This window comes from Cygnus olor, chromosome 11 (assembly GCF_009769625.2).
Source record: "Cygnus olor isolate bCygOlo1 chromosome 11, bCygOlo1.pri.v2, whole genome shotgun sequence".
In the NCBI taxonomy this organism is placed as follows: Eukaryota; Metazoa; Chordata; class Aves; order Anseriformes; family Anatidae; genus Cygnus; species Cygnus olor.
In genome coordinates, this window is record NC_049179.1 from 10,519,894 (window position 1) to 10,540,436 (window position 20,543).

The following is a 20,543-nucleotide window of genomic DNA, read 5'->3' on the forward strand; positions in this document are numbered from 1 at the left end:
CGCGGCTTGGGCCGTGGGATCAGCTGCTTTGCTTTGACTCTTGTACTGTTTAGTGACTAATCAGATTTTTGAGCCTGTTTAACAAATTCAGCTGTCTCCCTTGAACAATATGCTGGCTGTATTTTTAAACACATCACGTGGCTTCAGAGAAGTCGGCGAACCAGCGTAGTGCGGCTCGCCTGGGCTGGGAGATGCTCTGCTCTGCCCTGCTCTGTGCTGCGACGAGGAGGGAGCAGTCTCCTCCCCGCCTTCAGCTGTCTGCAGCAGCTTTCCCTCGGCTTCCTGCCGCTCGCGGGGCTGCTCCGCTCGAGCTCCGCCGACAGTAAGTACTGCTGAGGCTTCCTGTGGCTGCAGGGTCGGTCTGGCTTTTGCTGGTTTGTCTGTGTGTTGGGGGGAGCTGAGCAGATATTTTTGAAAAGCTCCCCGTGACCTTATCCTGCAGATGGTCTCTTTCCAAGTCTCCTTTTAGCAGAGTGCTGAGTTCAGTCCTGTGCCACAGCTGAAATGGGGGAAGGAAGAGGTCTGTGCTCTTGCTGGGGAAATTCTTGGGGATAAAGCTCCGCAAACGCAGGGAGGTGCTGTGGATGGAGCTGAGAGCTCCTGCGGACTATCTCTGCCTCAGATAGATGCCTCGGGGACCTGCCTGTGCCTTGCTGAGTTTTCTGTTGCTGTTTTGAGGCTCCTCACTGCAGTGTGAGGTTAGAGGTGCCAGCTCCCAGCAGGTGTGGGGCTTGGGGCAGGTACATCCCAGTGCTGCGCGTACCCTCGGTAGCTCTCTGGCACTGGGGTGACACCGGTGTCTAGTGGCTGTAGTGCACCTCAGTGTGATAGCACTTCTTTTAATGTCTGGTTTGGGCAGCATTTTAGACTGTTACTCCTCTTCTGTACAAGAGCCCCTGAAAACCTGGGTTAAAACCTTGTGAGGCTGAGGATATTGTGTGTATCCCGAACTTGCTTTGCTGAAAACTGAAAGCTTCAGGGCAGGCTGCCTTGTCTCGCAGCCTCTGAATAATTAAAACCATTTCTGAATGCTTTGCTCTTGTCATTTGATTTGGGGACGTGTTCAGCTTGCTGAGACTTGTTCCTCTTGTCCACAGCTGGCTGGAGCCATGCCCCCGTGGGATCCCACGTGGGTGGGTCAGGCCTTGCTCTTCCCAGCCTGCCATCTCCCTCACCGCCCGCATGCAGGGCGATGGTACCTGGCATCTCCTGGGCCCTGCCCAGGAGGAAGGAGGCGTTGTGCTGTGGCGCTGACAGGCTGTGTTTCTCTGCAGTTCTCAGCATGCTGAGTAACCCTCTGGGGAACGTCCTGGGGAAGCCCCCGCTGGGTTTCCTGCCCCTAGACCCCATCGGCTCAGACCTGTCGGAAAAGTTTTCCACTCCGGCGCTGAGGAACTCCCGCCTGGATTCCCGCTCCCTCTTGGACTCACGCTCCAGCAGCCCCTCCGACTCGGACACCAGCGGGTTCAGCTCGGGCTCCGACCACCTCTCGGACTTAATCGTAAGTTGGGGGCCTGCACCTGCTCCCTGCAGCCTGGGGCTCTGGTTCATGGTGTCTCGCTGCATTTCTGGAGAGCGCAGGAGACGTGTGGGGCTGCGGCCTGCCTGCTTGGGAAGGGAATGCTGAGGGAGCTGTCATGCATGCAGTGAAGCAGCAAGGCTCTCCTGCAGCCCAGGGTTTGGAAGAAGGGCTGCTCGTGCAGTCCTCCCTCAGAACAGCCTAGCAGAATCCTTATTTTTCTTCTAAATATTTTGCTGCTCAGTGCCTGCAGCCCTAATGGGTTAAGGCAGCTCCCAGAGCGTCTGCGTGCTTGAGCTGGTATGTGGCAGGGTGTCTGTCCTGCTTCCACTAGGGAGGTGGCCGAGTAGTGCAGCTGCCTCTAGCTTGGGCTTCTTGAGAGCTCCTGTCTCTGCCTTTCATTGCCCTTCCATTTTGACTGTGCTCCTCCATCGCAGGCCTGCTTCTTCCACAGCAAACTGGGTCTAGCCTGCTTGTGCTCCCTAAAGCACAGCTAAATTTGGAAGCCGGCAAGCGAGGCGAGCGCCTGTCTCGCTGACCCAGTCTGCGCAGCTGGGTCCGCCCGCGTTGCAGTGTGAGCAGCAGCTCCGGGTGCCAGCAGGGTGCCCTGTGCTTCCGCACATGGTGTGGGCTGCTCCTCCTTGGGACTGGAGTGTAAAGCCAGGGCCTCAGCTGCACCTGGCTCTGCTCTGGCACTGCTGCTTCCTTAACTCCCGGGTGCGGTGGGGATTGGGATCTCCAGTGGCAGGCAGCACAAGTCTCCTCTGGGAAGGTTAGGTCTTCCCCAGTGAGGTGAGGCAGTGGCTTTCCTGCCTTTGCCAGACCTCAGTCAGAGCAGGAGCATCCCCAGAGCCTCCTCTCCTGGTGTGGTGCATGACCTCAGGTGCTACGTTCTCCTGCTGGGAAGCTGGGTTTTAATGTGGAGTTTCTCTTGCAGTCAAGCCTTCGCATCTCCCCGCCTCTGCCCTTCCTGCCCCTCAGTGGGGTGTCAAGAGACCCCCTCAAGATGGGAGTGGGGTCACGGCTGGATCAAGATCAAGCTGCCTTGGCTGCAGCAACTTCCTCTCCAGCCAGTGCATCGAAAAGATGGCCTGGAGCTTCTGCGTGGCCTTCCTGGGATCTCCTGGACTCTCCAGAAGACCCCTTCAGTATTGAAAGAGAAGCCAGGCTGCATAGGCAAGCAGCAGGTAAGTCAGGTGGTGGGTCTCAGCAGCCTTCAGTGCCTGGTGGTGGCTTGTGGGAGGGGACTGGGTGGCCTGGCCCTGAGCTTGCAGCAGCTCAGACCTTCCATGCAGGCCTCCTCCTGGGTCCAGGAGCTGGTGGAAAAACAGGCAGAGGCTGTTTGGGCAGCTGCCTCTCACTGCTGGTGCAGCTCTGCTGAATGGGTAACTGGGGGGGGGATATGGTCCTTACGGTCCTCCTCTGAGTGCTGCCTGTTTGTCCAAGCTGTGAATGAAGCAACCTGCACCTGGAGCGGGCAGCTGCCTCCCCGAAACTACAAGAACCCTGTCTACTCCTGCAAAGTGTTCCTAGGTGGAGTCCCCTGGGACATTACGGAAGGTGAGCAGCCCGCAGCCATGCACACAGGCCTTGGGTTTTGGCATCAGGTGGGCTCCCATCCTCCCTGGGGTGCTGCCGTCAGCTCCCCTACAGCCTGGGGGTAGGGAAGGAGCTTGAAGCTGTGTGAAAAGAGCCACAACTCCCACTGGAGTTGCCAGCACGTGGTGGCGCAGTGGATGGTTGCACCTGGCATGGTGTGTGTACGGCTTGCTCAGGCCTTCAGGAGAGCACTGTGAGGAGGTGGCTGCAGGGGGGAGCCATCTGAGGGGGCACTGACTTCTCTCCTTCCGTGTGTAGCTGGACTGATCAACACCTTCCGTGTGTTTGGCTCACTGAGTGTGGAGTGGCCTGGTAAGGATGGCAAACACCCACGCTGCCCTCCCAAAGGTAATATGCCTAAAGGTAATAGCGACACGGTAGGGTTACTTTTTTCCCATGCTATGTTACAGCACGGATGCTGGGATGGTACGGCTGCATGCTGGTGACTGGATGGTACAGAGCACCCTAGGGTAAATGTCCCGCTCGCACTGGGGTCAGCACCAGGGTTGCGGAGCACTGTCACCTCTAACCTGTCCCTAGCAGGGCTGGGTGGAAGTGTGGGGGTGCAAACCCCCTGTTTGGTGCTTCCAGAGCCCAGCGTGGGGCTGTCCTGCTCTGGTGGTGGCTGTTAGCCTCCTCTGCTGGTGCAGGCACCCAAGGCACGTGTGCCCTTGGCGTAAAGCACCCACAGTGAATACAAATGTATGTTTGCAGCAAGCTGCAGGCACCAGCGAGTTGAATGGCCCCGTGGCTTAATCCTGTCTGAAATAGTTGGGCTGATGTGTAAGCAGTAATGAGTTAAAGCATAACGAACGTGGTGGCTGATTTGTAGACTTGGCAGCGCCTAGTGGCCTTGCTCAGCCACCAAAGCAATGCGAGGCAGTGTTGGCACTGACAGTGGTGTAAAGCTCTGCGTTGATGTTCCTGGGATGAGACGTCCGAAGTGTGAAGCTGAGCCTGCTCTCCTGCAGCCCGTGCTGTGGCTGGGCTGGCTGCGGCCACTTGCCATGTCTAGATGTGCCTGCAGGAGGTGGTGGCCCAGATGTCCCTGAGCGCGGTGACCTCTGATGAAGAGGAGCAGCCCTGTGCTGCAGGGGGCTCTTCCCCAGCTCCGTGCATCAGCAGTGGATCCTCTATGTGGTGCTTGAGCAGGAGTAATGCTGCCTCCCAAGAGGAAGGGTTGGGGACTGCAAGGGAGATGCAGTGCAGATACTTTGAGTGCTATCTGAGAGTGGTTTTGAAGGTGTTTGCAAGCTGGGATGGTCTTCCCCCCACTGCAGTTCTAACAGTGGTTCTTCTCCCTTCATCTCTAAAGGATATGTTTACCTGGTGTTTGAGTCAGAGAAATCTGTGCGTGCTCTGCTCCAGGCATGCTCCCAGGACCTGCTGAGTCCTGACGGGCTCAGTGAATACTACTTCAAGATGTCCAGCCGCAGGATGCGCTGCAAAGAGGTGAGCAGGCCCATCAGTTCTGCATCCCTTTGTTTGCAGAGACGCTTCCATCCCTTTGGTTCTCTATTACACCTTGCCTGCTCGCAGAATGGATGGCTCCTGTGCGTGCTGCAGGCAGATATTTTGGATCCGCAGTTGCTGCCCAGCGCAGCCCTGGCTGGCTGACCGGTGCGCTGGTGGTGGAGGCGCTGCAGCAGCCAAGGGCTTGGACTGGCATGCCAGTGAGCGGGGCCTTAGCTGTAGATCAGGTGCAGCTGCACAAGTTTGTAGAGTTAAAGAATTGAGATTCAGGTCTTATCTAGACAGGCGCAAACTAATTGCACTCCAGACAGCTCTCCCGGTGTCTGGCTATTGGCAGCACTTTTGTGCCTGGTGATTTAGCTCTGGCAGAAGTTTCTCCTCTTCAGAGCCCTATATCAGCTGTCTAGCAGATGGAAGCTCCTGTTGAAATTGGCAGTGGGTGGGTTGTTTCATCGATCCCTTCCAACAGTAGGCTTCTGTGCAGGGAGGCATCTGACTGGGCTGTAAACATAGGTGCAGGCAGTAGGTAAAATCGGTCATGCCTGGATTGTTTCCTGGCTGCCAGCCCCAATGGACTGGTGTTTTGGATTCCAGTTTGGCTGAAACAGAGCAGCACGGAGTGTTTGTGTTCCCTTGGCAGGCCCCAGCTCTCCTGAGGTGTCTGGAGCTCCAGAGCTCTTATGTCCTGGATGTGGATTCTAAACAGCAATAACTGAAGGGGCGTTTGCAGATTGGGGATGAAGTCTTGAGGGCCTGGGAGGGTTCCTGCCCTCAGTTGAGGGTGCAGGATCAGCCTGGCGGTGGGATCACAGGCCCTTGGCCTGCTGACCTCTTCATGTTTGCTTTCAGGTGCAGGTGATCCCATGGGTGCTGGCAGACAGCAACTTTGTGCGCAGCCCGTCGCAGCGGCTGGATCCCAGCAAGACAGTGTTCGTGGGGGCTCTGCACGGGATGCTGAATGCAGAGGCCCTGGCAGCCGTCATGTATGACCTGTTTGGAGGGGTGGTCTACGCTGGCATTGACACGGACAAGCACAAGTACCCAATCGGTGAGTGCTCCTCCTGCCAGGGAGCGCTCTGAGGAGATGCACAGGCTGCAGCGGTGCCCGTTGCTTGGTCCCTTCCCAGGGTGCTGAGCTCTGCAGGACAAGCAGCCAGCAGGACAGATGGCCATCTGCCTCCACCTCTCTGGGAGCAGATGTCCAGCCAGCTTCTTCCACCAGCAGTGTTCCCCACCTGGCTGTGGGGATGCGAGACAAGCCTTGGGGGTGCCGGCAGAGATGTGTCTGGCACCTTCCAGTTCCCAGATTATTCCGCAGCAGCTCAAGGTTTTTAGTGCCTCTTCAAGTGTTGCCGAAGGGTTTTCTGCCTTGGTTCAGTGCTGTGCACAGACAGTCAGCTGCTAATGATTCTTAAATGCTGCTTGAGCTCTTCTTCCATCCCCAGAGCAGGGACAGCTGTGGCTGTTACGCAGCTGGGGCAAACTCAAGCCTGTTGGCTGCTGACCTCAGCACTGAAGGCATTGGTCTGTGTGGAAAAACCCTGCAACAGAACATCAGGAGCAGTTTTCCAGGCTCAAGCTATGGAAGGCTGCAGTGGTCCCTGTGTTTTGGAAGGGACCGTGAGACTCTTGGTTGTCACTAGGCAGGAACAACTTCAGAGTTGGCTCATGCTGAGCTGCCTGCTGCTCATCACTGTCCATGGACAGCGTTCCAGCTTTTCTGGTTAAGGCTGGGTGCAGGCCTGGGTTTGGGATGTGCTCATGGCACTGCTGAAGTGGCTTTTGGGTACAGTCCCAAGAGATCCCCACTAAGAGGCTGAAGTGACCCTTGTAGAGAAGAAGGGTCCCCAGATCTGATCTCTGTGCCCCAGACCAGATCTAGGTCTCCCAGCCTCTGTCCTGTGATGCTGGGTGGGCGCTGAGGGGACAACGTAAATGTGTTCTGGGTGGCACTTTGCACTGTGCCCATCCCTGCTGCCTTCAGCTCTAGCTGCCAGCACGCAGGAGCGTCGTGTAACAGCCAAAGCTCTTCTTACTAAGAAAGGAAACTCGTAGGTGAGCACAGATAGGTTTTTCTGCAGCATAACGAAACTCGGCTGGAAATGAGTGGTGCAGGAGCACTGCTGACTGGCAGTGAAGATGCAAAAATGTAAGACTCTGGGATGAGTGGGAGGCTTAAAATAAAAGCTGCTGAGCTGTCTCAGCACTGGCTTATTTCAGGTGCAGGCGTGGAGCTTGCTGGTCCCGCTCCTCCTGTCCTGGCCCCAGAGCTCGTGCAGGCGTGGAAGATCCGTTCTGCTCTCAGCTGCCTGCTGTGGCTGCCTGGTGGAGGAGGCGGGCGGTGTGTGGGGCTCCTCATCTCCCCCTGGCTCCTGCCTGGGGGCGTGGGCTTGGTGTAATGCTTGTGGTCTGGCTTCTTCCAGGGTCTGGCCGTGTCACCTTTAACAACCAGCGCAGTTACCTGAAGGCGGTGACCGCTGCCTTTGTGGAAATCAAAACTACCAAGTTCACTAAAAAGGTGAGGAGCTGGTGGGAGAGGCTTTGGGGCAGCCCAGGGAGCTGGACTTGTGTGTGTGTGATGGGCGATGCTGCTGGGAGCACCCCGATCAGCACAGCCTGCCCCCTGTCCCTGTGAGGGGTGCTGGTGACCCGTGTGGCGTGGCCCTGCTGGGGCTGCCCAGAGCCACGGCTTTGTGCCAGCTGCCTGGTTTCTTGTACAGGTTCAGATTGACCCATACCTGGAGGACTCCATGTGCCAAGTCTGCAGCGCTCAGCCTGGCCCTTTCTTCTGCAGAGACCAGGTAATGCTTTCCCTTGGTGCCATTCCTGCTCCTGGCAGCCCCACGCAGGGACTTCCTCGAGGAGGAGCAGGTTCCGCTCCTCGTGGCTGTGGTGTTTGTGGTTCCCTGTTGTCCGTGCTCCCCCACAGGGGAGGATGAGGTGTTGAAGCAAGAGCTCTGGAGGAGGCAGTCCTGCTGCTCACCGGGGCAGAGGCAGCCTTCCACTGCTGTCCTGAGGCTGCTCAAAATGTAGAGGACGCTGTCTGACCTCTGCTCACTGCTGAAGGAGCTGGGCCAGAATCCAGCAGCTCCCTGTTGGAGTCTCAATGGGAGATGGAGCAGCAGCAGCATGCTCTGCTCCACCTCACCAGGAGGAGACGGGAGTGGGAGAGCAGCGAGCGCTGGCAGAGCCCTCCGGCAGCATTGCTGGAATTCCCTCCCTCTGCTCAAGCAACCCTCGGAGCTGCTGCGTTGGTGTGGGCTGTGAAACCAGGGAGGGGGCTGCCAGCCCGCAGGCCGCTGTGCGCTGTGTCCGCGCATCCTGACCGGTGGCGTTGCCCTCTGCTCTCCCCGCAGATCTGCTTCAAGTACTTCTGTCGCTCCTGCTGGCACTGGCAGCACTCCATGGAGGTCCTGCGTCACCACCGCCCGCTGATGCGCAACCAGAAGAACAGAGACTCCAGCTAAAGCGGCCGCTGGGGCTCGGGGGCCGCCGCGGGCGCAGGAGAAAGTCCTTTTGTTAACCTGCCAAGTGGAGAGCGCACGAGCGTGCCTGCTGGTGCCAGACCCAGGCTGGGAACGCGCTTCCTGAGGACTAATGGGGAAATCTTACATTCACGTTTGCACTTGCTGGTCTTTTTGTTTCTGCACTAATGCACAGTGAATTTTGTCGGGTTTTGTTTGGGGTTTTTGAGGGGGGGAGCACCCCTCAAGCGATTCTGCAGTTCCCAGACTTTGGTTCCTAGTTTGCTGACGAGAAGCAAAAAGGGCCGCGTGTTGAGAAGGTGTTTATGCAGATGCCTTCACCTAGGTTTTTTATTTATTAAAGGCGCTTTTTTACATTCCTTGCAATACTGATGGTAATAATGCAGGTCTCATTGGCTCCATTTTTTTGCAGTTGCCATACAGTGCCTTTCCATTCATTTAACCCCCATCTGAACGGCATAAACTGAATGTTCAGCTGGCGTTTTTTACTGTAACAACAAGGAGACTTTGCTCTTCATTTAAACCAAATCATATTTCATATTTTACGCTCGAGGGTTTTTACCAGTTCCTTTTTACACTCTTAAACAGTTTTTAAGTCGTTTGAAACGAGAGATTTTTCTTTCCTGGCAGCTTTTAACATTATTGCAATTTGTGTCTGGGGGCTGCTGGTGGAAAGTTGTAAATCGAGGTGTTTGCAACAGAACAGGACAGGATTTTTGGATTTGAAACTGGACCGGATAAACGATCTCTGAGCTGCTGTATATAGTTTTAAATAGTTTGTTGCACTTTTTTAAGTTGCACTTAAGGGGGGTTGATAGAGGTTTTTAATCACAAAGTCACAGGACTTACTTTTCTTTTGTAACTAGCTAAAAAAGGGCTGCGTTTCGGTGGACAGATGAAGGTTCATAGGAGCCCTTTCTCTTAGAGGGGACAAGTACTTTTTCCTTTTGTTTAAGAAATGTATGAAGTAACGGTGCAGTCGATTGAAATGCTGCTGGGATTTGAGAACTTTATAGTTATTTTTTTTACTTTCCCCTCTATCGGAAGCTGTGTGCCAAAGAACCAGTGTCATAATTTCTCCCTCTTTCCTGCTGAGCTGATGTTGCATTGTTGCATATCCCAGCTGCTCTTTGTGGGTTTTCGTGAAGCTGTGTGTGAAGTCTCTACCTCATTGTAGTATATGCAGGCAAGACTGCACTCTCCTACAGATGCGTGGAGTAAGCTGTGGTGTAGTTTTTGGCACATAATAAACACGTTGCAGCAAAAAAAGCTCTTGTGTGCTCCCTCTTTGCTGCCCACGTGCACCTTGGGGATGGGTGTCCTGTCACCTGAGGGCTTGGGGGGGGGACACAGAGCAGGGCTGTGAACGGAGGGGCTCCTGGGGGCAAGGAGGTGTTGTGGGGGCGAAGCGTGGGGCTGGGGCGGTGACCGAGGCCGGCTCCCTGGTGGGCGAGGTGAGAGGGGGGCCGGGGAGGCCGCGCTGCCCGGGGGAGGCGCCGGGGCGGGACCCCGAGGGCGGGCGTGGGGACCCGGGGGAGCGCCGGGGGCGGGGCCATACCAATGAGCCACGCCCCGTTCATTCGAGCCCCGCCCACCCGTCCCCTCCCCGAGCTCCCCCGGGCCGCCAGGGGGCGCTGTGGGCGCCGCCCGCTCCCGGCGTCCCCTCGCGCCTCCCGCCCTCCCCTGCGCTCTCTCTCTCTGCGCGGCCGCCGCCGACATGGTGAGTGCCGCCGCCATCCGTCCCCATCGGCCGCCGTCCGCCGCCATCCGCGGCCCCGCTGCCTGCGGCCGGCCCCGGGGAGCGGGGGGGAGCGGGGCGGGGGCCGCGGGGCGCGGCGGGGCCCCCGGGGGCGGCGGGCGGGGGGGGGCGGGCGGAGCGGGGCCGGCGGCGGCAGCGAGCGGTGCCTGCCCCCGCAGGGACGCGTGCGGACGAAGACGGTGAAGAAGGCGGCGCGGGTGATCATCGAGAAGTACTACACGCGGCTGGGCAACGACTTCCACACCAACAAGCGGGTGTGCGAGGAGATCGCCATCATCCCCAGCAAGAAGCTGCGCAACAAGATCGCGGGGTGAGGCTTCCCAAGCGCTTCCCCCTTTTCCTACGCGTTTTCCCCTTTTTCCTGTATGCTTTCCTTTTCTTCTTACACGTTTCCCTTTCTCCTACATGTTTTCCCCTTTTTTCCCCGTACATTTCTCCTTTTTCCTACGCGCTTTCCCGTTATTCCTGCACGTTTTCCCTTTTTTCCTACGCGCCCGGTGCTCTCGGAGGTGCCGAGGACCCCGAGCTGCGGCGGTGTCGCCCCCCGGCCCCTGGCAGCCCCGTGTCCCACAGGTATGTCACCCACCTGATGAAGCGGATCCAGAGGGGACCCGTCAGAGGCATCTCCATCAAACTCCAGGAGGAGGAGAGGGAGAGGAGGGACAACTACGTCCCAGAGGTGAGCTCGCGGCCGCGCTCAAGTGCCCGGTTCGGCGGCCGTCTTCACACAGGGAGACCGTGGGGCCTGCCCATCCTGCTTTGGGGTGTCTTCTGTCACGGGTGCTAAAAAGCACCCAGGCGCAATGTTTTCTCGTTACTGGCCCCAGACATCTTTAAACATCACTGAGGAGGGCTTGGGTCAAAGGAGGAGAGCTGAAGCAGATTCTGGCCTCCTCTCTGAGGGCTTTTCCTCAAAAACTCCGTGGCGTTGGATGGGAAGAGCAGCTGACTTCTTGCGTTTCAGCTCTGCTGCCGGTCAGAAGATGATACCCATCCTCCATTTTCCTCGCTTTAAATGAGGAAAGAAATAATCTGATACACAGAAAAATATTTCAGAGCGGCTTAAAGCCAGCTGTGCGGTAGATGTCGCTAAAGAGAGGCAATCGGTAAAATCCCAGTGAGCTGACCCGGTTGGTGGAGGGGCAGCAGGACCCCGACCTCCGGCCAGGCGGCGCGTTGCCTACACATAGCTCTGGTGGTCCTCGCACGGAAGTGCCCTCCCCGGTCCCTCTTCCTGAACCTGCATTCGAAAGTGATCAAGGTCTGGTGCGTGGCCTGGTCATTGATAGTGCAGGGAGAGGAATTCTGAAAGCGTTTCCCGTGTTTGGTGGGTTTGCTCCTGTCCCTCCCAAACCCTGTAGCATTCAGACAAGCTGCTCCTCGCTGCTCTTCCGCATCTCCTTAATCAGCTGCTTGTAATGCTGTTACCTTCCGTGCTGTACAAGAAGTGGTCGGTCTGACCATTATCTCTGCTCTTCAGCTCTCCAAAATTGTTGGTGCTGGGGTTTGTCACAGGGTTTGGTTACGTGGAAGATTGATTTTATTGATGTTCGGAGTCTGGGTCGGGGAAGAACAGGTAGTTTTGTAGCCCAAGGTGGGATGATGAGCCTGGTGCCACAGCTTGGTGTGACTCCTCACCCCTGGCATCCAGCAGTGACTCAGGAAATACCAGCAGCTCTATGTGCTCTCACATCCCCCAGATTTCAGGTGTGACCACAGCTGTGCTGACCTGAAGAGCTGTCTCCTGCAGTATGCTGCAGGTAGCAGAGGTCTGGAGGAAACAGCTGGGGTGTTTTACACCAGCTGCCTTTCAGAGGCCGGGTGCGGTAATGCTGGTGAAAGAAGTCACCCTGAAGCTCACAGCTCTTGCTGAGCAGGGAAGGAGCGTTCGTTGGTGCTGTAGCTGTGTTAGCTGAACATGGGTTATTCGTTGTTTCTTAGGAAGATGCTGGTGAAACCCAGCCTTCTGTGGAAGGGAGCACACGGAGACCAAGGGTTGGGGTCTGGAGAGGGGAATTGAGGTGGTTCCACAGTGTTTCGGTCGGGGTACTCCTGGCTCATCCTGGTGAGGGCACTGGAGCTGCTCACCATGCTGGTCAGCAGGGCTCACGAGGAGGATGGTGCTGGGCCGTGCTGGGTGGGGGCTTCGCAGTGGTAGTGCGGACTTGGCCCCTGGGGCTTCCTGCTGGTCTGCGCGGCACTGCCCAACCACTGTCTCGCTTCTGTCCCCAGGTCTCTGCCCTCGATCAGGAGATCATCGAAGTGGACCCAGACACCAAGGAAATGCTGAAGCTTCTGGTGAGTAGCTTGAGCCGTACTCGCTGGGAGGAATTTGCCTGGTGTCGCTGGGAGGGATTTGCCTCCTCCCTCGGCGGGGTTAGGGCAGGCAGTGCGGTGACTGACCCCGGTCTCTTTTCCAGGACTTCGGCAGTCTGTCCAACCTGCAGGTCACACAGCCCACGGTGGGGATGAACTTCAAAACACCCCGAGGAGCTCTCTGAGGCGGTCGCTCTTATGTCACTTTTCCAATAAACGTGGGAAACCAACTCGGACTGCTTGGTCTTTCGAAGCCTGTGTGCGCAGGGGTGAGGAGGGGAGGGTACTTTCTCCCGGGGTGCCATATCTGAGGCATCACTGTGTGAAGAGGACTTGACACGTTCACATTTGTGAGTGCCTTTTGGGGGTCTTTCCTTGGGGCATGAGGTGCAAAGCTGTTATTTTACAGGTTTTCCTGCAGGCATGCGTGCTTGCTGCTCTCAGGATGGCCGTGCGCAGCCAGGAGAGGGCGAGCGTGGTGTGTCCTCGCCGTCAGCGCCTCCCAGCTTTGTGCTGTGCTGCTTGTGAGTGGGTAGCTCTCAGGGTCATGCTGTGCCAGAATAAAAGTTGCTTTTTATAACCGCGTTTGTGACTTTTAGTGCTTAAATGAAAGAGGGGGAAATCTGATTTTATTTCTGTGAGGGGAACAAACTGGGCTGAGCAGAGCACTGTGTCTGGGGGTGGAAGCTCCCCTGTGGAGACAGGCCCCAAAGCCCCCAGCAAGACACCTCATCCACTAACGATGTCCCCAGGGCGCAGCAGGCATGGGAGAGCTGGGACCTTCACCCCCAAGACTCCTCCCATCCTGTATGCACAGGCAGAGGACCCTACAAGTCCCTGCCGTGGCTGTTGGCATCATCCAGCACCACAACCTGTGGTCACGGTGACCTGGGCACCCCTGGTGAGGCGAGGGGTCTTGGCACAACCACCTGCAGTGCTCAGTGCACCTGTGACTGACGTGGGTTTTACTGAGGGGAAGTTTAGGGCCTGTGCTCAAAACCCACACAAGCCCACAAGGCTCCGTGTTTGTACTGGAGGTCCCAGGCCCACCGTGACGGTGCCAGCCACGCGGTCTGGTGGGGCGCTGGGTCCTACAGGCAGGGCTGTGATGAGAAGCCCACTTCCTTCTCCGCCCTGCGTGTTCTTCCAAGGCTGCTGTTTGCAGCCATGGGTCGACTGACTTAAGTACTCCATACAAATAAAAAGGCAAAGGGTTTGGTCTTTTGGAGATGCGTCTATATTTGTGTGTTCTGTGGAATTTGTTTTAAATAGTTAGGAATAAAATGTTTACAACAAATGTAGCCAGGTATTTAAATGTACACTGAACATGCTGAGCTGTAGTCAGGATGAACCGAACAGGGCTAATTTATAAATTCTCCCAAACACCACAGAGATTTAACCACAGAATTCTCAGCTCAATACCACCAATCTCTTCACTATTTAACTGAAACACGGTGAGAACACAGACTGACTGACAGTAAAAATAACCATAAGCCTGCAGAAAAGTAAGTAAGGTGTCAGAGAATCTAACTACGGGATGTTGCTAAACAGAATTGAATCGCCGTACATGGCTGACAGCATTTTGGCAGCACTCAGTTAAGCTTTTGATGAGAACAGCCTCCTGTTACTTACAATTTTCTTTTCATTTTAGTTTTCACATCAGAGTAAACTTTGATTTCATTTTGAATCCAGTATGCTGTGTAACCCGAGGTGCCAGGAATGAAATCACGTAGCTCTCCAACGTACTTCTTCATGTCACGAGCAGAGGTGTAGCCTAGGAATGGAAAGTGCTGGTCTCACCGCGGGAGCCCTGAGCTACCTAATTTCTCATTTCTCAGCTGAAATGAGAAATATGGAAAATGAGAAGTGCTGAGGGGAAGGGACCAATTCCAGCTGTGCCCTCGGAATTACAGCAAAGGCTGGTTGCGCTCTCAAGTTTCTAATGACTGGAAATTGGTGTCAGATAACGTTTAGGGAAACGCAGCTCTGATCTACCACCCAGGAATTTCAACCTTCTTACCCTACACAACTGCTGCACCACTTCTGATATTTGCACATGCCATGCAAATTAGGACAATGAGCAATAAGCAGTTTCCATCAGAAACGAGCAGTGTCAACAAAAAAACTACAATCTTTCAGGTTAAACCTGTAGCCATTTTTGAGTCCAGCAAGAGTAAAAGGGAAAAGAGCAATCCCAAGGGGTGAGTATGACTTCATCAGCACCCACAGCTGTTTTTGGGCAAATTTTCCACTTATTACAAGCCTACCTATGCTACACATTACCTGTCACCATGTTATTCATCGGGTATTCCTTAAGTGCATGGTATGAAAATTCCCCCTGGGTCGATGCTCTTGAGCCTGGGTTTTCTTCACTGCTGTATTGGGGGAGAAAGATGTTATTTCCTTCATGTTGGATATCTTCTGAAAGGCAAGGGCATATCCAAATCCTACCATTGAGGCCTGAAATACCTTTCAGGCAGGTTCAGTACATCCTCCCTCACATCTTGCTTGCAGTCTTTTCTCACCATCTCTGCTTCGTCCGGCAGATCTTCATTAGGTTGAAGATCTTCATTAGGTCTCTGCTAGTGTCAGCACAGAGTTAGTTTAAAATTGCGCCCCGAGTCCATTTGAGTTGAGGCAGTTTTAGAAATTCTGATTTCCAGCATATTTTATAATAAAGTTTTAAAGATGATGAATTTTGATTCAAAAGTACTGAGAAATCCCTTCAAGAAGACAGCACACAGTAGGAATTGTCATGGGGAAAGAAAATGCTGCACCAAAAGGGCTGGACTCAGACCTCAGCAACAGGCAGTCCCCAGAAGAATGTGCAGACTGCGTGCCTGCATGGGCAAGAGAGAAAATCCCTCCTGCATGTCCCAGTATTCTGTCCTTGGGTTGTCACACTGAGAGGACACATGCAGCACAAGTGCAAGAACATTTCATCCCATATTTGGGTTGAGGGTCTGGGATGAAAACCAGTTGCTACAACTGATTTTTACACCACCTCCTGCAGTATGTATGTCTCATCTTACCTGTTCTGCAAGGGAATCATCCATCTGCTCCCAAATAAAGCCACCAGTTTTTCTTCTGATTTCTGCCATGAACAAAAGTAAATGACTGTAAAAGCATGAAATAAGAAGACTGCCCAGTGGTGCAGGAGATCACTGAGTGGCATTGCTCCCTAACACGGTATAATAGATGGAGCATTAATTCCTCGGCCTCAGGGAGGAAGAATTGCTCCCAGCAGAAGGAAATCCCCCACCCTCAGGACAGAGGGGACCAAGGATTGATGCCGGTTGGCACCCCTGTGTGTACTGGGGAATAGAGAGCGCAGCACCCACCTAGTGTTCTCCCTCACCTTCTTGCAGGCAGGCAGGAGGCAGAACAAAGTGGCCCAGAACCACTGACTCCTTCATTTCTGCACTGGTGTTTGCCCATGCAGAGAGGTAGCAGCAATGGAAAACTGTAGCTCTGCCATCCAAGTACTCCAGGCTCTTGTGTATTCTGAAAAAGAATGGTTCCTAAAGGTAAGCCTGGAATAAAAGCAGAACAGAAATAGCTTTGGCTTCAATCAACCTGGAGATACAGGGCTAGGGGGCGGCTTTGGGTAAAACAAGTGTAAAAGGATGTGTGTTGTCATTAAAACTGACCTGCTTGGATGTTTTTGCCCTTTTGCAGGGCGAAAAAGTACCCTAGGAAAGGCTGTTATTTTCTAACTCTGAGACTCTATCAGCAATGTCCTGTTCCAGCAGGATGGGCCAGGGAATGCTGTGGCTGAAGGAAGGGCTTTGTTTAAAGATCTGCTGGATTCCACTCCCAAAGCTGGCCTCGGTGTCTGAAGGCTTACAAAATCTAAGCCAATTCTAAGCAATAATGTGTTAAAACAACCTGCTTATTTCAGACACTAGGAAAGCCTGGTGCAGAGGATCAGGAGAAACCGCTCCCTTTCACATAAATATATTTGCGTGATAAGTTACACAGCTATTCACTAGGTGGAGGAAGATCCTGAATAGTCTTCTCTTACTTCTGTAGTTCTGCTGTAAAAACGTTGTCAAGCCCTCTTACTTTTTATATGAAGCAGAAGGAAAATATCAATTCAACCCTTTTCCTGCTGGATTATTCTTGTCCCCAGTCTTGCTTTCACAATGTTCCGCCCTGGGTTTTTTTTTACCTGTGGTTACTTCCTTGTTTACCCCTTGGCCTTGGGAATGGTGTCAGCTCTGTTTTAGACCCTGAGCTTTTTTAGCATGTCGAGTCAAAGGTAGCAAGAACAAAGCAGCACCATTACTTTGATTTACACAATTGAAGGCATCTTTTATCAGTTGTTTCTGTGCAGAGGTCTTGTACCAGCGCTAAGCGTAGGTGGGTTTTATTTTTGCTAGTACTACTTGGAGTGTGAATGCAGTTTTATCAGCTCCTACCTTGCTCCGCTTCCCACACAAAAAGCCATGCCAGTATCAGCGCCGTCCTTTTCTCACAACACCGTCCCCAGTGCTGGGTTGAAGCCAGCCTCATGCATGGAAAGCTGCATTATTTTCACAGCCATTTTATGTTTTGTCTGGGATACCTCTGGATACGCTTTATTGTGGGTACAGGTTTTCACATGCATGAGCTCTGTGTCAGACCAGACTAAGCAGTAAAACCCCAGCAGACCACAGCAGGAACTGTACAAAGCACTTCCAAAACACCACCCTGACCTGCAGGGGATGTTTACACCCATTAAATACTGGGCTAACACAACTGTTACTGTTATCTGTGCTTTTACTTTTGCTGTCTCTACATGACTGCACGGCCGAGCCCCTTCAGCACACCACGCATACAATGGAAGGGGCTAACAGTGACCACAGACACTTCCCAAGCATGTGCCGGGCAGTGAGGAGGTGGCAGTGGCTGGGACAGCTGGGGAGAGGGACAACCTGCGGGTGTCGGGGTGGGCGGCATCACTGCTGAAGAGGTAGTCGGCATCCCGCCAGCGGGTGAGCAGCCCTCCGCCAGCCACTGCAGGAGGAAGAACCGGGGTGAGGATGACGGGAGGTAACCCAGTGTGTATCCACACACTCTAAGACATCCTCAGACCCCAATTTGACACCAATTTGTCCCCACATTCCATTGAGTATGTCCCCAATGTGCCCCTGCACACCCCAACATGTCCCTAGACACCAACGAATTTCCACACACCCCATTTCCACGCACCCCCCACTGTGCCCCCCAAACACACTCCATGTCCCCACATACACACATCCCAGTGTGCCCCCCCAACATGTCCCCCCCCAACACACCAATGCATCCCCACACCTCAATGTGCCACCCACCCCCCCAATGTGTCCCCCTGCACCCCAAGACAGCCCCACACACCCCAACATGTCCCCAGACCCTCAGTGTGTCCCCACACGCCCTAATGTGTCCCCACACCCCAAAACGTCCCCATATGCCCCAATGTGTCTCCACACCCCAATATGTTCCCCCACACACACCTCAATGTGCCTCCCAGTGTGTCCCCACAGACCAGTGTGCCCCCCCCCCCCCCCCCCCCCCCCCCCAAGACAACCCCACACCCCCCCCAGTGTGTCCCCCCACACACCTGTGGGTCTCCACATACTCCATGGCTCCACACGCCATTGCATCCCCACACCCCAATGTGTCTCCATACCAACATGTCCCCACATACCCCAATGTGCCCCCGCCCCCCCCCACTAATGTGCCCCCCACCTCAATGTCCCTACACATGCCACGAGAGCCCTCCCCACCCCATTTTGTCCCCAAACACCCCAACACATTTCCACACATCCCAATGTTTCCCCAAGCCCCCACTCATTCCAATGTGTCCACACACCCCAGTGTGTCCCCCCACCACCCCAATGTGTCCCTTGTTTACCCCTTGTAACACACCAGTGGGGCACTACATACCCCTTGTCCCCACACCCTGACACATCGCCACACCCCAAACATGTCCCCACATGCCCCAGTGCACCTGGGGTACCCCAGGCCAGGCCCCATTATGGGCCCCACAGCCATGGGTCTCCCCGTGACCCATCCTGGGCTCCTCAAAGGGGGTCCCTGCCCCACTGAGGGCTCACCCCACAGCTGCTGAGGGCCGGGCTGGACGCTGCGGGAGAACCAGGCACGGCGGCCCTGGAACATCGCAGGGGAAGCCCTGAGGGGTGGCAGGTGCTGAGGTGAGGCGGGAACCTGAGGGGCAATGGCAGCGGCGGGAAGTGCTGAGGGGCAGCCGGGCGGGGAGGCGGGAAGGGACCTGCTGAGGGCTCTGAGCACCTCTGGAGCCCCAGAATAGCTCAGGATGGTTTCAGCTAGGCACACAGATGGGCCAAGTGGGACTTTTTAACCAGCTGAGGTAGGTTTATGTATAAGGCTTGACCACCATGTCCTCCAGAAATGCTCCATGACTTAGCCTGGCTGGTGACACCTCTGGAAACCTGAACAGAGTTGAATATGCCCCAAACAGGCAAGTGATATGTCAGCAGTACTGAAAAGTGAAGCAGAAAGCCCTGGTCTTTGATTCATACTCATTTTTCATCAGGTTTTTACACAATCTGAAGTTGTAAAGATAAGCATTTGGAGGTGCACCAGCATCTGGAGATTTCTGCTTGTTTCCACTTTTCCAGGAGGACGTCTATATTCAGTTGTCTTGAAAGATTTTCCCCTCCTCTTGTACCTGAGCCCTTTGTTTTTTCTCCCTGTCATGCAGGAATTGGTGAAGTGTCAGAGACCCTAAGGGGACGTGACGTTGAAGAAGTAACCCGTTCTAAAAACACGTACTTGGTTGATCTGGGAAACAGCTTGCTTTCAGCAAAACTGCTTGTAATTCATAAAGCACAAATGAGGCTTGTTTCATGCTTCATACTTGCCAAGATATCCCTCAACAATTCCATCCCCTAGGAACTTGCACTGAAAAAACTGCAGCAGTAGTGCAAGTACATCCCAGATACCTCTGGACCCCCCCCCCCCAAGCTGGACCCCCCTCAAACAGAGAACATTTTTCTAGAAACGATCCCAAAATTCAGGTGTTAACCAAAATTCACCAGCCTTTGGGACTGCCATGGATCATACTCCCCAGAAAGGGGATTTTTGAGTACGCTGACAAAATAATTCCTAAGTAATACCACAAAAAGCCCACAGATGCAATCAGGGCAACAACTTCCCTAGTGCAGTATGATGTTGTTGGATGTTTCCTTCAGCAATGTGGTCTTTTTGCACCACCTGTGCCATAGCATTTTCAGCTTGTGCAGAGCTCATGTCTTAATTAGGAGGTTTTCCTATTGGTGCAATACACCCGGCCATCACTCTGTGATGCATTTGCAGCCAGTAAAGGGGAAGTGTGGTGGCACAGGGTGCCACCAGGGTGGTGGCAGGTACCTGGTGATTCTCCATGAATCAGAGGAGGCCAGGACATGGTCTGTGGCTCAAGCCACCTTGGGTTCTTGCAGCAGGCTGTGCTGCTCCACAAGGGTCTCTGGAGGGAAAGTTCCAACCTTGTCTTCCTTCCCAAACCATCTTCTACCACTGGTGGGGATGGCTGATATTCAGAGCATGGCTGACTTTGCAAGCTGAGCTCTGCAGTGGCTTGGGCAAGCTCTGCTGTCCCAGGCTGGGTGATGTGTGTTTTGCACGGCCACCCAGGCATGACATCCTGGTTTGAATGCTCCTGAGGGTTCCCCTTGCTCCTGCAGAGGACAGCGCCTCAGACCGTCCCCCCCCCCCAGGTCCTGAACCCATCTTTGTACTCACACAGGATTTTTCTGGATAGGGAACATGTAACCCACCACCAACACCCCAGCGGAGACCCCAAGGTCTTCATCTACCTCCTCCACCTGAGACTGTTGGGTTGAACAAAGGGTCCGGAAGGAGATGGACAGCAACCCCTGGGTAAGACCAGTGCCCCACCAGCACACCTTTCCTGCTGGATAGAAATTCCCAGACCAGCTAGCATTTCCTGACTGATTCTAATCCGAGGCTAGGAGAGTGTGCCCCTTGTAGTAAACAATTTGTTTGAGTAAAACATAGTTTCAAGCAAAGCAGAAAGCCAGAGGTTTGCATATGGCAGGTTCTCTTCTCCGTGTTCATCACGGAAAGTGCAAATATAACAGAAAAGGCTGTGAAGTAAGCTGAGATTGGGTAAACCTTGAGCATGTGATGCCTTGGCATACGCAAGCCTCAGTGAATCTTTACCCATGAGAGCAAGTGCAATAAACCACACACACCAGGTAGCCAGGAATCCTTGTTCAGGTATGAGCTCTGTGCTAATCAGATCCTCCTAGATCTAGCACCAAGGAATCACAACAGCTGTTTCATAAAATTAAAGCAGGCTGCCCAGCTGTGCAGCACAGCTCCTGCAGTATCACCATTTTTGGGTAATGCCATCAAATCCTTGTTG

The 20,543-nt window shown here is 54.3% G+C and overlaps 3 protein-coding genes and 1 non-coding gene across 15 annotated transcripts in view; 3 read left to right on the forward strand and 1 right to left on the reverse strand.

Annotated features, from left to right (window-relative positions):
* CPEB1 (cytoplasmic polyadenylation element binding protein 1) overlaps nucleotides 1-9,345 on the forward strand; it is a 36,293-nt gene extending 26,948 nt beyond the window's left edge. For 7 of the 11 annotated variants that reach the window (XM_040570057.1, XM_040570061.1, XM_040570058.1 and 4 more), the window contains 9 exons: nucleotides 1,275-1,501; nucleotides 2,457-2,706; nucleotides 2,966-3,079; nucleotides 3,377-3,481; nucleotides 4,434-4,570; nucleotides 5,441-5,639; nucleotides 7,015-7,109; nucleotides 7,312-7,392; nucleotides 7,948-9,345. In XM_040570057.1, coding sequence (XP_040425991.1) covers nucleotides 1,275-1,501; nucleotides 2,457-2,706; nucleotides 2,966-3,079; nucleotides 3,377-3,481; nucleotides 4,434-4,570; nucleotides 5,441-5,639; nucleotides 7,015-7,109; nucleotides 7,312-7,392; nucleotides 7,948-8,058 — 1,319 coding nt within the window. In that variant the 3' untranslated portion in view covers nucleotides 8,059-9,345. Of the gene's footprint in view, nucleotides 1-172; nucleotides 323-1,274; nucleotides 1,502-2,456; nucleotides 2,707-2,965; nucleotides 3,080-3,376; nucleotides 3,482-4,433; nucleotides 4,571-5,440; nucleotides 5,640-7,014; nucleotides 7,110-7,311; nucleotides 7,393-7,947 lie in introns of those variants that run through there. The other 4 variants (XM_040570059.1, XM_040570062.1, XM_040570066.1 and 1 more) reach the window with 3 other exon arrangements.
* A 326-nt stretch (nucleotides 9,346-9,671) lies between these two features.
* On the forward strand, nucleotides 9,672-12,381 carry RPS17 (ribosomal protein S17). Its single transcript, XM_040569899.1, has 5 exons — nucleotides 9,672-9,796; nucleotides 9,994-10,145; nucleotides 10,409-10,514; nucleotides 12,068-12,133; nucleotides 12,256-12,381. Exons 1-5 carry the CDS (start codon nucleotides 9,794-9,796, stop codon nucleotides 12,334-12,336), a joined length of 408 nt encoding a protein of 135 aa, XP_040425833.1. The 5' UTR covers nucleotides 9,672-9,793; the 3' UTR covers nucleotides 12,337-12,381.
* On the forward strand, nucleotides 11,074-11,206 carry LOC121076394. Its single transcript, XR_005823496.1, has one exon. It is a non-coding gene; the product is annotated as a small nucleolar RNA SNORA71 (small nucleolar RNA).
* Nucleotides 12,382-13,221: 840 nt separating the features above from the next.
* Nucleotides 13,222-19,111, reverse strand: TERB2 (telomere repeat binding bouquet formation protein 2). Of its 2 annotated transcripts, none has more exons than XM_040569898.1 (7): nucleotides 18,229-19,111; nucleotides 17,068-17,149; nucleotides 15,510-15,655; nucleotides 15,184-15,245; nucleotides 14,621-14,730; nucleotides 14,435-14,526; nucleotides 13,222-13,925 (listed from the first exon to the last, which is right to left on the reverse strand). In XM_040569898.1, the coding sequence occupies exons 1-7, from the start codon at nucleotides 18,290-18,292 to the stop codon at nucleotides 13,780-13,782; spliced, it is 702 nt and encodes a 233-aa protein (XP_040425832.1). In that variant the 5' UTR covers nucleotides 18,293-19,111; the 3' UTR covers nucleotides 13,222-13,779. The 2 variants fall into 2 exon arrangements, with proteins under 2 accessions (XP_040425832.1, XP_040425831.1); XM_040569897.1 differs by having other exon boundaries at nucleotides 14,621-14,733.
* Between the last annotated feature and the right edge of the window lie 1,432 nt (nucleotides 19,112-20,543).